At 33.1% G+C, this 19,163-nt stretch overlaps 1 protein-coding gene across 1 annotated transcript; it reads left to right on the top strand.

Annotated features, from left to right (window-relative positions):
• The first annotated feature begins 4,836 nt into the window (after nt 1–4,836).
• On the top strand, nt 4,837–17,400 carry LOC108208975 (helicase-like transcription factor CHR28). The gene is made up of 12 exons (XM_017379627.2): nt 4,837–5,181; nt 6,366–6,405; nt 6,536–6,787; nt 7,099–8,321; nt 9,038–9,109; nt 9,898–9,975; nt 10,233–11,118; nt 11,420–11,550; nt 11,675–11,896; nt 14,116–14,736; nt 15,218–15,427; nt 16,923–17,400. The coding sequence occupies exons 1-12, from the start codon at nt 5,068–5,070 to the stop codon at nt 17,025–17,027; spliced, it is 3,954 nt and encodes a 1,317-aa protein (XP_017235116.1). The 5' UTR covers nt 4,837–5,067; the 3' UTR covers nt 17,028–17,400.
• Nucleotides 17,401–19,163: the final 1,763 nt, after the last annotated feature.

The following is a 19,163-nucleotide window of genomic DNA, read 5'->3' as shown; positions in this document are numbered from 1 at the left end:
ACCCTGGTTAAATAATTTGTATATATTTTTTTTTATTCCTTTGTGCTCGGCGAGATGAGAAAAATAAGTTATCCGTTTGCGTTATTTATAATTGACTATTGAATAGAAATTTCAGTTTTCAAATCGATTTCAATTTGGATTAGATATTCGTTCCGAAAATTATCAGGATTGCATATAAAAAGGTTTAATTATTTAATTTAATACTATATTATAATATTTAACATATTATAGCTAATTTTTAAAACATAAATTGAGTATAGACATTTTTATATTTAAAAGTTTAAGCTTTAACAACTATGAACATCTTCTTTATTTTTTTTTTGTCTAGTGAAAAATATAATTTAACTCGTTTAGTCGTTCTCATAAATGATGTTATAATTATTTAATTGATTATATTTTAACTAAAAATTTAAAAATTTAAAAATTACAATAATAACACTTCATATATTATTTTAAATTGACATATCATATATCATATATCACATATTTCTAGTTCTTTAAATATAACATTTTTTGTTATAAGTTGGTGTGCATTATTATTCGTGTGTATTCTTTTGAAAATAATGTTAACACATTAACTTGCGAAGTGAAAATGATTATATTCTTTTCTTATTTTAGTTATCATTATCAAAATTTGTATCAGACCACCATATAAATATATATATAAACCCGCACACGTATATACATGCATACATGCATAGACACATATTAGGATATTTATCATTAATAATTTTATTATTTATTATAAATGAAAGTAAAAAAATTAGTTAAAATCATAAATTGATTACATTTTCAGTTCAATAAAAGGTTGCGATGATTTTGTTTAAAACAATTTCGATCAAATATCTCATAAATTTTGTTCGCATCAAGTTTCAAATTTACAAATGAATTCAATTATTTTTTTTTATGAATGAGTTAATTCAATAATAAAAAATCATACGGCATCTACATAAACAGTCGCGTCGAACAAACAAAATACAGAAACAATCACCCAAGGTGAGCATAAAAATCCGAAATCCAGATTATCCGATTTTCCGGTCCGGTATCCGATTGAAAAAATCCGGAAATTTGGATATCCGATCCGAATAATCCGGACCGGATATCCGATCCGGTTTTTTTCTATAAATTCGGATACGGATACGGATCACATATATATAAGAAATCGGATATCCGGATCCGATCCGGTTTTATTATTTTTGATAAAATATTTTTTTATAAATAATATATTAATAATTTTTAGTTTTGTGAAGAATCTACATCTTGTAAATTTCACATGAGTACGTGATTTTTTTAGAAGCAGCCAATGTAATACTCCTATAACACATCACAATATCCGTACACCCCACGCGGTATACCGATCACAGTTAGGGGTCGTTTGGTTCAAATAGCGGTATCGGGTTGGAATCAGGAATCGGGTTAAGTTGGTATGGGGTTGAGGTATCATTTCTGATATCATGTGTTTGGTTGAGCGCTGGAATGTATATGTTTGATTTAAAATATTTTTACATTATTAATTTTAATAATTTTAAAATATTAAGTTAATTATTAATTTAATATATTTTTAGTTCAATGAATTATATTTGTATAAATTTTTACATTAAATTGTTAAAATTGGAATGAAAATAGTGTCAACAAAGTTCATTCCTCATACCCCTCCCTCATACCCACCTCCCCCCTTGGGTATGAGAAACCTATACCTTGGGGGTTTGAGGAATGGGTTTGAAATTATTTTTTTCCCAACCAAACACAGAGTATGGGGTTGGAATGATCTAAACCGATTCCTCATTCCAGAATTGTTCGAAACAAACGACCCCTTAAAGAGTTGAGTCTGATGCTTACATGTATTTAGCTAATATCGACCTCCAATTCTTGCTTTTGATATGTCAGTGCTTTTTTATTTCAGTCTCGTTGCCAAGCAAATATGGAATACACACTTTATATTTTTAAGTATGGTACATGTATTTTTATAACTTTTTTGTGGACTTCCAAATTCAATCATCATTTACACATTTATTGCTCATGTTATGCTAGCTTATTATTATTATTATTATTATTATTATTATTATTATTATTATTATTATTATTATTAGCATATATTCACTTAGATCAGATGATACTTATTGCATTTTATTTATTATTTCACTTATCAAATATTAATATGAATCTATTTACGATTTTATAGGCAAAAGGTATCACATAGTAGGCTATAGATGTGTTTTTTTTTAATATTATTTGTCAAAAAAATAATAAGAAATGAGTATATATCAATCGGATCCGGATAATCCGGTTTCCGATCCGATTTAAGAGGATATCCGAATATTCGGATATCCGGTTAAACCGGAACCGGAACCGGAATAAAATTTTAGTGATCCGAAAAACCGGATATCCGGTTTATATTTTATAACCGGACCGGATATCCGGTTATGCTCACCCCTAACAATCACTGATTAATCCATTCTTCTTGGAGATAAAATCACGTGATTTGTTGAAGATGATATGTACATATACTTCGCCACTTTCGCTTCCGCCACAAATAGTTTGAGCTATCGACTGAGAATACAATTTCTATTACTAAATCAAGCACCATACTCACACAAATGGTGAGAAAATAACAAAACTAACACAAAAACGATGAGACAACAAAAAAACCAAAACCAAATGTGACAACTTAACAACCAAACGCGTAAATATAATATTAGCTAAACCAAGGAAATCCTTAGACTTGGGGAACAAACCCACAAAAACAAGATAACTCGGACCACTTTTAAAGATGGAAGCACTGAGAAGAACGAGAAATCCGTATTTCCGTGAAATCGAGGTCTAAGAAAAAAGTCAAATCGGAAAAGGTTTTTGAATCTTTAGATCCGAAAATTTAAACTAGTGTTAAATAAGTTTTATTGAAAGAAGAAGAAAAAAACACTATAGAAAAGAAATAAAATATTTTGACGCTTTCCACGGGTAGAGAACCGGTGGAAGCCCCCGCCGCTGCTAAACAAAAGAAAACGACAGAGGGGAGAAACTAGGGTTTGCGCCTCTGCATAGGATTTTGACTAGTGTATAAGCACTTCTTACTCCTCATACAAATGAATTAATATTGATCATAAATTCGGATAATCTGATTTTCAACTTTGCTTACACGTTAATGATAATCTGATTTTCAACTTTGTTTACTCATTAACGATTGTTTGGTTTAAGAAAAAAATTATTGTATCAACCATATCCGCATCAATTGTATCCGACAATCTATTTATTATAGATAGAAAATTATATCTGCATCAATTATATTTGACAATCTATTTATTATTCATGGGTGGAAAATTGTATCTGTGAGCTGTATTCGACAAATTATTTATTATGAATGAATGAAAAACATACTTTCCTAACTAGATAATCTAAAACAAGAAGGTTACGTCAACACACTAAAGAAGAAAGTATAAGAAAATCTATACTATATATACTATACTATACTATAATAAGCCAACATGGGTATAATTTGTAGTCCTACAAATTTTTGGTTTGGTCATGTTATTTTTGGTTTAGTTTTTTCTTTATACAAATAGAAGTCTACAACATATAGGTTTATCTCTCTTATTTTATTAAACAATTTTAAATAATAAAAACACTCATCATGTATTACAAGACACAACTTTATCATTATCCTCTTAAATATAATTAGTTGAAAAAAAATTAAATTATTATTAATAATATATATTAATCACATTTAATTTTTGTTTTTTATAAAGTACTAGCTTATCAGAAAAATATTTATATATAGATAATAGATTGTAAAAGCTAAATTTCCGTTAGAAGATATAATCAGCTGGTTAATATAATTTAGTTAAAATTCAATCCATTAATACTAAAATACTAATAAAATGGTGTTACGATGTAAATTATAATTAATAAATTACGAATTATATACTCGCCCGTGCTTTACGGGTTAAAGGCTAGTAAATAATAAAAATAAAATGGATGAGTAAAATGATGATCTTATTTGAACTGATTTTATATAATATCGACTCGTATTCCATCTAATCTATTATATAAGTTGTTTGACTTTTTATTTCCAAATTTAGATGCTTTGACCATATAATAAAAATTAATATTTACAATTTTTTCTTCTTAAATAAAAACATAATCTAGATTTTTCTATCAAAAACAAAAAATTTAAAAATATTAAATTTAAATATGTGATCAAAACCGTTCACAACTTATCAGAATATAAATATAAATTTCTTTCTTTTTTCAGACAAATGCATGTGATTACGAGACAATCATGATCCAGATTCACAAACACCGTTTCAAATTAGGATGCTTTTTTTAGCCTTTAACAACCATGAAATTGCTCGCATACAATAATTCAATTTCCAGAAAGCAAAGACTTGACTCCACCGAAACAAATCAACAAGTCTCCCAAAATTTACGTCCACACTAATCACAACTACTACTAATTTAATCATCACCGATTTACTAACATTAAAAACAAATAATAATATAAAATACTAAGGTTGTGTTCACTTGGAGTGAATGGAATGAAAGGAGAATGAAATGAATTTTGTATTCAAAAATGGTGTTGATCAAAGAAAATGTATACAATTTTCATTCCTTCAATCATTCCATTCTTACTATTTTAACTAGAATTCTATTCCACATGTTTTGGAAGGAATGCTCATTCCATCTCTACATCAGCCTCCCTACCTTAAGGGGGAAGACAAACAATGTTGTAAGCCGGATATACTGAGCATGTTTGGTTAATGAGTATATTTGGTTTGATTTGGTATTAATATAATATAAAATATGAAATATATAATATATAATTACCGCGTTGTGGCTTTCATCACGTCTCCTTATTTCAGTTTTGTCAGAGACGAACAAATAAAAGTCATCGCATCACTTAAACTACTCTCAACCTTCTTCTTCCATCTCGCCTCACCGATACACACACCTATACATACAAACACACTATTCCGTACAAATCGTTTCGTATTCATTGACATTCTTCTCTGATCTGCCGATTTTTTCGCTTTTTTGGTGGATTTAATTGAATTCTTCACCGCTAGGGTTTCGATGTTGATGGCGGATAATAATAGCTTGGGTGATTTCTGTTTTGAAGACGATGATGAGGCTTCGGATAGGCTTTGTTTCGATATTGATTCGCTCTGGGACGAGATTGATGATCAGGTACTTTTGATTTTCGATTTTTTCGCGATTGTTTGTGTGTGTGTGAGATTGATTATGTGTGAACCTCATGGAACTGTGTTGGGTTAATTTAGTTGCTTTATGCGGAGATTTTTTTTTTTGATTTGGTTGTGGATTTTGTGGAATTGTTGTTTTTGGAAATTTATTTATGATTTTAGGTTAGAGTGCGAGTTTATGTGTACAGGTGTGGTTGTGTATTAATTTTGATTTAGTGTCTGATTAAGTGATGGTACTAATGATGATTGCTGCGAATTGTGTGTGATGTGGAATCTAGAATGGAATATAGAGTGAGTTGAGCAACGGTGTGAAGTTATTATTAGGTTATTGAAGAATTGCGGGAATTTCTATCTGTGCATTAGTATCTTCTTTATTTATGGAATTACAGTGTTATTTTTCACAACTTTTAGGAACTTTAAGAGAATGGTGGGGTGGGTGGGTGGGTTTTTGCTGATTAGACGTGGGGTAAAGATGATTTGGATCCGTGGGATTGTGTTTAGGATTCTGTTAAATATGTCGAGGCGCTTGAATTTAATGAAGTGGTGGCCCAGTACTATGACAGAGTATTAATGTGAATTGTTTGGGACATGGAATCTTTAACAGTGTATCAAATCTAGAAAGAAATTTGAAGTGAGATGAGCAATGCAATAAACATGTTATTAGAGTTTTTTGAAGAATGGAGAGATGGTTATGATTATGGGAAATGCTATAAGATAAGTTGTGTTCTATCTGTTTACCATGCTTGAGACTCTGTCTGTACCTGTTCAGCTTCTGTTCATTAGTTGAATTATTAGTGCGTAAGTAGCAAGCTAAGGAACTTATGAGCAATACACATTCCAAAATCAATAATCATGATATCGGAATTGGAAGCATGATAAGTAATTTACTTTTATCTCCATTTTAGTTCAGATGTTCAAGGTTTTTCAAGTAAAAAGTGTCCCCACTAATGCCTTACATATAGTGACAACAGTAACCAAAATATTGAGAAAATCAGAGGAAGATATGAGTATCTATTTATATCTTCTTTTCTCGATTGGGGCACATTCACACACCTATCTTGCCTTTGACAAAGAGCGGGGGAGATTAGACCAAGAAGCCTTTAATCTTTTGCATTCAGTTGTTTAATTTTCCTTCCACCCTTGGATACTTACATATAATTTTTCTTCCAGACAAAATCGGAGGATTCAATGGTGAACGTTGCGTCTCAAGGTGAGTCTGCTTTAAATGATGTTTAGTTTTGTTGGTTAAAGTTGGTTAAATTGGTTTCTTCTGAGAGGATAACTTGTAAACTCTGACATCCTTTCCTCTTTTAACCATACTTTATCGGACTGGTAAACAGAATTGCCCAAATTGGACGAGCTACCATCACATGGGATTGACGGATTAGGATCTGATGCATGCTCCTTTTCATTTAACTCAGAAGTTTCGGATCCTAGAGCTGGAAGCTCAGAAGGTTCTTCAAATTCTGCTGGGAAGTCTGTCATATTTGATGGTGAAAACCAGTATTATTATGAACAAAATGGTACTCCCATGTGTACCTTAACTGGAAGTTTTCCTGACTGGAAATCTGTGACACCTTATGGTAGCGAAGGTATAAATTTTGAGTTGCATTTGCAAGTAATAGCAGAATATCTAATTTGCTTTTTTTTTTTTGTGTGTTTCATATATAGGAAGACTTGAGATGTATTATAACTTGAGACGTTGAAATATCTGATTATAAAGCAAAAAAGATACGCTTCGAGTTAGCGAAGCGCTGTAGAATCTGAAAACATACTTTATCTTTTTAATCTCCTGTTTAAGTTTTTCAATGTTTTATTTCATTTAATGCTAGTTGTGGAGTACATATGAATTGCATTTTATAACTGTGACTTGGCTTAAATTCGATTTATGTCAATGATTCAGGTCTGACTCACAACTTGTCTACAGAGAATTCTGATATTACCTATGGATCATATGGTGATTTAGCAGACAATAGCTCACATTCCCTAGGAGCACCAGATATAGCTATGGAATTCTATGATCAGAATTCCACTGGTCCGGGAAGGGCATATTCTGTCCCCTCCATACAGTGTTCTACTGAAAATTTTGGTGGTCAATTCGTTGAAAACAATGTTGAGATGGTAGCTAATGTAATTGATGACTTTGAGATGCTTCAGAGGAATGTTAATTGTTCGGAGGATACAGTGAAATTTGAGTCTCCTCTGGAAACTAGTGGTGGAACGTACTCAGCTGCACCAGAAAATATAAAAGGAATAGATTACAGATATTATAGAATGTTATTTGATAATGCAGTTGATAATGCAGTTGGCAAGACATACTCGGCGCAGTTTCTGCCTCAGATTACGTCAAATTCATGTAGCAACGTGCAATCCATATGCATGAAGGATGAAATTAGTAATTTGCAAGATCATGTGACGATGAATGGTGCTACAGGCAGAAAATTTTCTGGTGCTGATCAAATGTCTTGCAAGAACCAATCATTTCACTTGAAGGATGAATGGTATGCAACACAGGGCAGTGCAAATAGTACAACTGTAGATCTGGATTATGTGGCTGAAAGAAAACCTTCTGAGATTGCCGATGGATTGTCGACTGATAAGAATCTAAGACAACCCCTTACTGGCAAGCTGGCTTCCACTATTCGTAAAAGCCAGGTGATTGCAAAGGATGAAATAAGTGATGTTTATTTTGCATCTAGCAAAGCTAACCATTCTTTTGTCAAAGATGAAAGTTGTATGATTCTTAGTCCAATTGCTGATGATCCTTGTCTAGATAGCTTGAAACGACCTTGTCTAGAGCAATGTAAACAGTTAGTTTCTCCAAAGGAAGAAATGGATAATAAATGGGTTCAATCTCGTAGCAGGGGTTCTTATTCTTCGAAAGGTAGCCAACAAACAGTTCATCGTGATTCATGGGTGCAGAAATCTCATGTTGATGATGATCCCGATATATGTATTCTTGAAGATTTGAGTGAACCTGCGCGCCGGCCTCAGCCTATAGTGAATGTCAAGTTAAATATTCCATCACGGAGCTCTTTATTAGTTGAATCCCACAATCACACTGATGTAGGTGGTGTGAGGCTTAAGACAAAAGATGAGAGACTCATTTTTCGTGCTGCAGTGCAGGTAAGCTCTGGTATTTTCTGTGCCAAGTGCTGACATTGATTTTTCATTGTGGGAGCGTGGTAGCTGTCTTTTTTAATGAGTCTGTTGAAGTATTGTATCATTTGTTATCAAATGCAAATTTAACTGTTTAAACACGTTATTACCAATAAAACAGTAATGGATTTCGTTCCTTACTTGTATTGACCAGTGATATAGTCTTGTTTAACTATGGAAGCTCTAAAATGATGGATATTCTCCCAGTGTCATTTTGATTTATACTTTCCCATCACTATCATTTATAATTTGAACACCTGAAAGTTATGAGATGCTTATCTTTCTACTTAATTTTGCTTGCTGAATATGGTCATGTAGTTTTTTATAATAAATATATTGACATAGATGTATGGGTGGTAGCATAAATATGAAATAACTTCATACCATGACAATTTACGTTTTTTTTCTCTGTGGTAATATCGATTTCTTTTTAGTTGCTTAAACATTGGTAGTACTCTGTGTATTCTTTTTAGTTGCTTAAACACTGGTAGTACTCGGAAAACTTGTAAATTATTGGATGGCTGCTATACCGATAGATATAAGTTTTGTTGTCTGAGCTTTGCATGTTTTCGAATCTCAAAACTGGTAGTTGTAACTGTTCGGTCTTCATTTCCACTCAAGTTTAGTAATTTATGGGTTTCTTTGTATTTAGTTGATATCTGATTGCTGCGGTTACATTGTAGGATATATATCAGCCAAACTCTGAAGCTAATCCACCTGATGGTCTTCTGGCAGTCCCTCTTTTAAAGCACCAGGTCTGTAAATGAAGGTCAATGTAACTTTTCCAGGTCATGATTTTTGAACTTCTGTGGAGCTGAATTATGGACATTGTTTACACAAAAATTAAAAAAAAAACCCTAGAAGTTTTTATTGTTTATCTACCTGTTGTATTGGTACAAGAAGTATGCGTTCCATTTTTCAGTTTGTTTTGACCTTTTCATGTCAACTTGATCAAATATAAAAATGTTTCTTTTGATTTTGACTTCTAAAAATTGTACTGTAAATATTCATTTTAAAGATGGTCGAATTGGAACCAAAGGTATACAACAAGATAAAATTTTTAATGGATAGAGTTGGGCATTATTTAATGGGTTATATATACTAATGCCATAGTCTTGCCATTATCGTTATATAGGTCCTCCTGGAGAGTAATTGCAATTTGATTATGGAAGTTCCTGAATATATGAATTAAGAATAAGCATATTAATTGAATATTAATTTGTTCTGTGGTTTTGCCAGTTTTTTGAATGTCTCTGTAATATAATAAAATCATAGCATTAAGTCAAATTGTTTTTAGATTAAATCGTATATTTCCTTTATAGAAAAGGTCAAAGGTTCAGGCATCTTTTATGTATTTCAGTAAATCTCTTAAAAATTCTGTTTTGTATCTTTTTTTTTTCTTTTTTTTCTCTAGATAGTGTAGTGTAACCTTTTTGGCATGGTGTGTAAATCAGACACTTCGCTCTCTTATTTCTATCGCCTTTTGGCTCTTCCAATTGGTTGTGGGACTTGCTTAATTGGAATTAATTTATATTTTTGACAGAGAATTGCTTTATCGTGGATGGTCCAAAAGGAGACGAACAGCGAACACTGCTCTGGAGGAATTTTAGCTGACGATCAGGTTGGTTTTCTTTCAGTTTGTCATATTTTTGACCAAATTTTCTTTCCCTTCCTTGCATTATTTTAGGCCAGAATAACAGAATGTGACGTATCTTGTTGTATATGGTACACATGTAATTATTTGTCGAATAGCTATGAACAACAAATTTTGTATAGCCGGCTACATAAGAAGTCCACATAACGAGAACCAGAGGAGTTTTCTTAGTCTTGCAATGGTCTAGCTCTTCATGTCTGTTTCTAAGAAATTTACTGTGGCAGGGGTTGGGCAAGACAATATCAACCATCGCACTTATACTCAAGGAAAGATCTCCATCTTCAAAAATCTCAACTAATAAACAAAAGATGGATATGATAAATTTAGATGACGATGATGATGGCATTTCTAACCTTAGCTCAGCAAATCAAGGCAATGTTTCTTCTCAGGATAGGGTGAGTGGGACTTTAAGTATAATTGAAGACACATCTGTGCAGCATAAGGTTAGACCAGCTGCTGGAACATTGATTGTCTGTCCAACAAGTGTTCTTCGACAATGGTCTGAAGAATTGCACCAAAAAGTAAGTAGGGAAGCTAATCTCTCAGTGCTAACATATCATGGGGGAAACAGAACAAAGGATTCTTTAGAGCTGGCCAAATATGATATTGTTCTGACTACATATGCAATTGTTAGTATGGAGGTGCCAAAGCAGCCACTTAATGATAAAGACGAAGAAGAGATAGGAAGGAGAAGTCACCTCCAACCAGTGGGACATCCGTCGACTAAGAAAAGAAAATATCCTCCAAGTGAAAGATCTTTGAAGTCTAAGAAGGGTGATAGTGAATTTGAACCTGTTGCTGGCCCTCTTGGCCAAGTTAGGTGGTTTAGGATTGTATTGGATGAGGCCCAAAGCATCAAGAACTACAAAACACAAGTTGCTAGAGCTTGTTGGGGCCTTCGTGCTAAACGTAGGTGGTGTTTATCTGGTACCCCAATCCAGAATTCGATTGATGATCTGTATAGCTACTTCAGATTTCTAAAGTATGACCCATATGCTGTATTCAAATACTTTTGCTCGAAGATAAAGGTCCCTATTCAGAAGAGTCCAGCTGATGGGTACAGAAAGTTACAAGCTGTCTTGAAGACAATAATGCTACGTCGCACAAAAGGTGTGTCCAACAAACATATGTGTGTATATCCTTGCTATAAATATAATACTGTTATTTCTTCCAATAGTTGCTAACTTGGTTCTTCAAGTAGTTTTATATCTGAAAGTATTATTTGTCCACTTCCTATTTTTCTGTACATGTTTTACTTTGATGAGGTGCGAGGCTCCGGAAAGGCATTTGTGCCTCTGTGAACCCTCGTATCTGTCCTGTATTAGTTTAATTGCTTTTAATACTTTTTTGTTGAAAACGTACATGCTTCAAGGACCCATTTCTATATTTGATTAGTTAATGCTGTACACAGGAACTTTCCTCGATGGAGAGCCAATAATAAATCTTCCTCCCAAAACCATAGAGCTGAAAAAAGTGGATTTTACTATGGAAGAGAGGGATTTCTATACCACACTGGAGGCTGAATCACGAGCTCAGTTTGCTGTATGTCTCTTCATTTTTATTAGTATATGGTATATATTCTTATTACATTGTGCAGATGGTAAAACTCATATGGCGGTTCTGCTTCTTTTTTTTGCTACAATTGGTTAATATCTCTTTGTTTCAGGAATATGAAGCTGCTGGAACTGTTAAACAAAATTATGTTAATATATTGTTGATGCTTCTGCGCCTTCGGCAAGCTTGTGACCACCCTCTTCTTGTAAGAGGGTGTGGTTCTAGTTCTGCTTGGTTTTCTTCTGTTGAGGTGGCGAAGAAATTATCTCTGGAGAGGCGAACTTCTCTTTTAAACTGTTTGGAAGCCTCTTTAGCAATTTGCGGCATATGCAATGTATGTAGTATCTTAGCCCCCCTTGATATCTATCAATTTGTTCCCTTTTTTTTTATTAAGCTTTGCATTTTAGTTTGTTTGATCTGATACAATAAAAAGAAAATACAAACATTTTTTTTAATCTAGAGACATTTGTAATGTTTTAATCTTTTGATGTTGATTTATGCGACCAGTATGGCTTCTTTCATTATTTTAATTTGGTCGTGCTTTGAGTTGTCTGTTGCCTGAATAATCTGTTGAGAAAGTGAAGAAAAACTATTGCCTTTTATTTGTGGTGTGACTTTTGCCACTCTCGCGGAGAATGAAAGCCTGAAAGGATGTTGCAAACTTGGACTACTGGGTCCCAATGATAGCATACAGTTATAGAGGACACTTTCAAAACATGTCAAGAAATAACTAAAATGAAATTGGTTATATATATATATATATAGGGGTTTACTCCACTAGAAACTAAATTAGCCTAGAAACTAGAAACCAGTCACTGACCAGTTTTTCATCACTGTCCTTAACTACATAAATCACACATTTGTATATTAGAAATCACTAATTTATATATGCAAAATATGACAAATATAGATATATAAATACACATATAAACAATGTATATCATCATCATATCCAATCATACTACATTGATGAAACTCCCGACATCATTATCAACCCCTTCCACTACTGCCGCCTTCACTTACAACCATGATTTGCCTATCACCGTTTGTCATCATAACTTACTACTAGTATTGACTATCAACCATCACCACACACCTCATCCCGTCATTTGCTACCATCATAGACCTTCTACAGCTATAATTGATCATCAATGATCGACCACGAATGTCAAATTACAAGTACATATTCTCAATTATTAAAAATAAAAACTGATGAATATACTGTATAAAATAGTAATTAACAACATAGAAACTAGTGATATATGTGGTTATAAACAGTGATTTAAGGAATGGTTTCTAGTTTCCAGAATAAAATTGGTTTCTATTTGATCACTTGCCTATATATATATATATATATATGTAGGCTTATTCCACTACAAACCAAGTTAGCCTAAAAACTACTGAGTCCACTCCCATTTTTGCTATGAGCACTCCATAATTGCTAACCGTACTCCATTTTTTTTTAATTTCCTGGGTGGACCCACGCTGACGTGGCAGGGGGCACCGCTGATGTGGCAGTGCCATGCCACATCAGCACTTGCTGGTGTGGCAGCCTGGCCCCCCGTGCTGACGTGGCAGGGTGATGTGGACCCCAGCGCTGACGTGGCAGAAAGTGTAAGTTTTGGAACGTTGATGGCAAAACTGGGGGGATATATTGTTAGTTTTTAAAAGTTTGAGGAGATATTTGATAATTTTGAAACTAGTTTTTAGGTTTTTATGCTAAGTGTGGTTTGTATTTGAACAAATGCCTATATATATATATATATATATATATATATATATATATATTATATAAAGGGGTGGGTTATGGTACAAACTTTCAAACTTGCAAACTTTATGCGTTCAACGCATATATAATTTGAGTTCAACATTTTTTGTTGAACATCGATTAAATTTGTGTTAAAGAAGTACATAAAATAATTTTTCAATGTAAGAACTAAGTTAAACGTATTATATAACTAACATATATGTTTCTAGACCCTACCCAAACCCCAGTGGTATTGTTTAACTGTTTAAGCATCTTTATTGATATATTCAACACAATGATAATTAGTGTTCTACACCCGCTGTTGAACCCCAGTTACAAATGTGTTGAATGCACGATTTATTTATGCGTTATTTTTAAAAATTATGATGTTTTTTCAAGAATTTTCAACATGGATACTTTCTATAACTAAGGATTAACACGATGGGAGAATTAAAAAAATTCAAAAAAAAAGTTTGTAAGTTTGTAACTTAAAAAAGTTTTTATTTGATCCTATCCCTATAAAATGTGTAGATTGCAAACATCCATGATGTACTAGTTAGAGGTTTCATGAATTTAAAATGTGTAGATTGCTGTGGTGAAATGAGGTAGAAACAGAAAATTGTTTAGGTTTATGTTGTGTGTTATGATTGTGCTTGCAATGTGCTGGTAAGCTAAGAAGGTACTGGTTTATCCCCTTCTCTTCCATTCTGCAATCACAGTCTTATAATAGTGGTCTACTGCTTTCCTTTTCTGCATAGTGTTGGGTTTTCTGCTCAAGGGCTAATGGATATCTTATATTCTATTAGGATCCACCTGAAGATGCTGTTGTTACAAGCTGTAAACATGTATTTTGCAATCAATGCATATGTGAACACTTGTCAGGTGATGACAATCATTGTCCTACAAGAAATTGCAAGGTTCGCCTCAGTGTATCATCAGTCTTTTCCAAAGTGACGCTCAAGGCATCTTTTGCTGAAGACGTGGGAAATGTCACTGACTATTTTGATTCACTGCCAACTGAGACACATCAACCTTGTCCAGAAAGTGGCCCATTTGATTCATCCAAAATTAAAGCTGCTATTGAAGTTCTTCAATCTCTGTCCAAACCTCGATCCTTAATGCATATAGATAGTTCTTCGGCAACTATCGATGGTGGTGCACAATGTCCAGAAGATCTGTCAAAAAATATTTCGGCAGGGCTACGGAGTGATGTTCATAATAACAGAAATGTGGATTTGGATAGTGGTTCAAGTAGTTTGGTTCCAGCAGTGGGAGAGAAAGCAATTGTGTTTTCTCAGTGGACGAGGATGCTTGATCTGCTTGAAGCTTGCCTTAAAGACTCTTCTATCAATTATAGGAGGCTTGATGGAACAATGTCAGTAATAGCCCGAGATAAGGCCGTGAAAGATTTTAACACTCAACCAGAGGTTAGGACTAAATTGAAAAATGCAGTCAGAATGCAGTTTTTCTTTGTGTGTGTTTCTTGTTATCCATTTTTTGGTATCTCCTTTAATTGCATCACATAATTATTTAAAATTTGGGCCTGGGTTGCACCCTATGGGCCATGGCTAGTACTGCATATTCAGACTCTTAAGAATTATGACACCTGCTAATCATATATTTAGTAGTTTAAGCCGGCTTGAGATTTGCAAGTAATCATTAAGAATAAACATTTGTTGTCCATTGGTCATGGTAACATGGAATCCTTAGAATTGCTTGGTACTTGCAGATTATAAATTGTCTTGAGATCTTGTTTTTCATCTCCCTTTCTTCAAGAACTTTGTATATTTTCTGCATTTTCATTTTGAAAGGATATTCCTGGAGTTTCGCATGCTACTTTGAATATTTTTTGTTGTCTGCTTAAGTTTTCTTGTATTCCTGATATGTACTGTCTTAATTTTTTTATAGGTGACTGTTATAATTATGTCTTTGAAAGCTGCGAGTCTTGGGTTGAACATGGTTGCAGCCTGTCATGTGCTTCTCCTGGACCTTTGGTGGAATCCTACCACTGAGGATCAGGCAGTTGACCGAGCTCATCGGATTGGTCAGACTCGTCCAGTTTCCGTATTGCGCTTAACTGTTAAAGATACCGTAGAGGACCGGATTTTAGCTCTCCAGGTGCTTTTTTCGTCTTTCTGTGATTCTGGTTCACCTGAATTTTCTCCTCAATGTGACAATGTGCCTTTAGACAATGTTATTTAACTCACCATTGTTTGATTTATTTAGTCTATATCTTTCCTCGTCTTATATTTTGACCTAATATATGTTTACACATTTTCTTTATCATTTCAGTTGGTATTCTGCTTAGGTCCGATAAACTATTAAGCTTCAGTATTTTAAAAATAATATCCCCATGCGTTTTCCTGGTAAAATACTTCCGTTTTAGCTGCCTTATATGAATTTCTTTGTTTTTGTACTAGGTTCATATTTCGTATCAGTTTAACAATTGTTATGTTATGTTATTTTGTTTCTGGACTTGGACCTGTATTGTCTCATGTGTATTCCTCTTTGTTGGGAGTTTGATTGGGCACATTCAATAGCACCCTGATAACCACGTGAAACTAATAGATAAGGTCATCAAGTGTTCAAGTGGTAAGTTTCTAAAAGTTAAACAGTCAAACTACCTTTTTAGATGCTTACACATAGTGGCTTGCACATAGGTGTGGGGGCTATTAGTCGCACATAAAATATTAAATTGTTTTTTTTCCCTACAAAAATGTCTTTCAAGTTCATTAGATACATTAGTTGTTTGGTACAGTGGATTTTAAACATAAATTCATTTCTTTTCTTCAGTTACTCCCTTTGTTTCATTTTAATAGTCGCTTGACTTTTTGACACTGCAAGGAGGCTTGACCACATAGCTGGAATTTATATTTTAATTTTTCCATTTGTAAATTATAATATTATTAAATATTTTTTATTCACTGCTATAATTTTTTTAAAAGTAATTCTAATTAGGTTGTCAAAACTCCTTAGATCGCTTGCAAAAAAGTCAAGCGACTACTATTTGAAGCGGAAAGAGTATTTTTTGCGCACAAAATATAGGATAGAATATGGTTGATACCTAGAGCATCTCCAAGTTTCTGCGAATGGGTTATATGTCTTTTAAGAGAAGGGCTGAGTTTTGGAAGCGTGTAGAGTGAGTACCAGGATTAGATAGCTTTAGAGCAGGACTATAATAAATTTGTTATAGCTTTAGCAAAGGTACTTGGACAAAAGAGTTCAGCATTAAATTAGTGTGGCTTACGAATCAGGTGTCAGGACTCAGGATAGACCTGGAGAATTTGGCTTGCCCTAACCCTGGGAGTAACTACAAAGTCTGGTACTTATAGTTTCATTTGGGGAATTACAGTATATAATCCTTTTCAAATTTAGAAAATAATTGATTTTTTTCCAAAACACCTCCAAACATATAACTTTTATGGTTTTAGGGTGTTCACTTCAGGGGTTGACTGTAGATTTATCAGTATTTGTCATGCTGTTCTATTGCTTTGATTTATTTGCTTATTGAACAACTGATTGTGTATAGGTTCATGATTTTACTTTGTTTTTTCTTTGTTCATTTGCGAGTGCCAAATGTTCATGAATGTTTTTGGGGTGTTGACTGTTGCAGCAAAAGAAAAGAGAGATGGTTGCATCTGCATTTGGAGAGGATGAGACCGGTAGTCGTCAAACTCGTCTTACAGTAGAGGACTTGCAGTACCTATTCAATGTCTAATTCGGAATTATTTTAGGAGAATTTTGTCATTTAACATGTGTTTCATTGGATTTTGTAATGGGCGAGAATTAGCAGTGTATGGTGCAGCAACAGCATCAAGATCTACACTGCTGACGCCTATTCTGTAGAGAGGTTCTGAGGAGTCAGATAATCATTGCGATCCTCGTGGGGAAAGGTGTATTGTGTGATAGAGTATGGGGTTAGTTATATATCTGAGAAGTAGTTCTAGCAGCTGATCATTTGTATAGGATTGGAAGGTATAGATTATACCAGCTGGGGAGTGGCAATTTTATCCAGATACAATTGTCTGAAATGTATATGATATAAATGTTTTCCTGCCGAAAAGAATATAGATTTGACAGTTTAATTTGTATCGCATTTTCCCCATATTTTGGTGTTTATTCTTATTAGATCAAATCACCGGAAATATTGAAATTGGTGGTGAGTTTTGCAGGATTTTATAATGAAAGCTGCTACAAATTAAGCATTACTAGTATAGTTCAAGAAACTTTCAAGGTCCTAGGATTATGATGGGATGACCTATTAAAAGGTGGTGGCCTAACTGCTATATCTGAAATATTACGACAGGAGAAGATGGTCCGAGACATTCCATTTTGCGATCCAAATTGCCAGACCGTGAGTGTTTATTGTCATTTCCTTCTTAACGTTACACAATCTAGCGTTTTGAAACCATTCATTTTCATTTGTTTTGAAACCATTCATTTTCATCTTAACATTACGTGATTTAATGTTTTGAAATCCTCAACACTATTTCATTTAGTGTTTTATTCTTAGAACACCAGATCGTATTATGTTTTCTCAGATCTAAACACAATACAATTTAGTAACTTTTTCAGAAATCAAAATATTAAATGATATTTAAAGTCATTTCTCTTGGTTTTTGTATTTTAAAAATTATTTGTGATATATGAGGTTTTTCTTTGAGGGAGGGTTAAAGCCCTCTCTGAACTCAAAAGAAGAAATTCCGGTTCCAGGGACTTTGAAAAAGAAATTATCGTTTTATATATAAAAGATGGTAAAAACTACTCCCTCTGTCCCATTTAATTGTATACGTTTCTTTTCAACTGCTCGACACGCATTTCAATGCTCTTATAAAATATAATTCGGTAACTTATTTTTGAGATTTTTTTTTTCAGAATAAAAATATAACATCCAAACTTTAATTCAGAAAAAGAAAATTTTAAATATAAATTACACAACTACATTTTACGGGAGCATTAAAGTCCGTGCCGCGTCCCCGTCCCCCAATGTATACTATTCAGGGGGACGGAGGGAGTATTTTATTTCACATCATTATTTATATCCACAAAGCTTTTATAGTATATATTTCATTTTCTCTATTACTATCCATAAATTTTTGTTAAGCATTATAAGAGACGTATGTCCTATTTTTTTATTTAACGTCTTGACTTTTCACTTTTTCACACATATCTTTAGGTGGGTTGACTGTATTGTAAAAATTATAATTTTTGTTCGTTTTCTTTTGTGAAATGAAATTCTGATTATATATTTTTGTTTAGAAAATTTTTTTTTTTAAAAAAATAATATTTTAAGCTATCCATTCAAAACACTTAAAAATGCGTGTCAAAAATCAAAACGTCAAATTAAAAAAAATTAGAAGGAATAGTATAATGTTTACTCTAAGAGTCTGTTTGTAAGTGCTATTAAAATTTGCTGTGTTGTCAGAAAAAGTGCTCGTAAAAAAAATGCTGTTGTAGATATATAAATTAATATATATATATACGAGGAACTCAGTTGTACGGGTAACTTAGTAACTTTTTATCTCAGCCGTACATCATGTGCATCTGCATGTGTTGAATCCTAGTTAACTGCTTAGACAAACCTAGTGGCGTGGGTGTAAACTGCTCAGACACCTGATCACATGTGTTGGCACATATAGTCTTCTTTTTTTGATTTTATATTTTATATTATAATATTATTTATTTTTTCATATTTAAGAAAATATAAGGCATAAATTTTTTTTAAGAAAAAGAATATACAATAAAAAATAAACTATATAATAAATAAACTACAAAACATGCGGAGAAAATATAAAATCCAAAATAGACAAGAAAATGCAGAACATAAAAAATGTTATAAAGAAAAAAAAGATAC

This window comes from Daucus carota, chromosome 2, assembly GCF_001625215.2.
Source record: "Daucus carota subsp. sativus chromosome 2, DH1 v3.0, whole genome shotgun sequence".
Taxonomy (NCBI): domain Eukaryota; kingdom Viridiplantae; phylum Streptophyta; class Magnoliopsida; order Apiales; family Apiaceae; genus Daucus; species Daucus carota.
This window is presented reverse-complemented; position numbering and strand designations above follow the sequence as displayed.

Bases quoted from the DNA above. Each gene is read 5' to 3' on its own strand.
- LOC108208975 (XM_017379627.2), top strand. From the start codon at position 5,068: ATGTTGATGGCGGATAATAATAGCTTGGGTGATTTCTGTTTTGAAGAC. The intron at 5,182-6,365 runs GTACTTTTGATT...TTTTTCTTCCAG, and splicing joins GGGACGAGATTGATGATCAG to ACAAAATCGGAGGATTCAAT. The intron at 8,322-9,037 runs GTAAGCTCTGGT...GTTACATTGTAG, and splicing joins TTTTTCGTGCTGCAGTGCAG to GATATATATCAGCCAAACTC.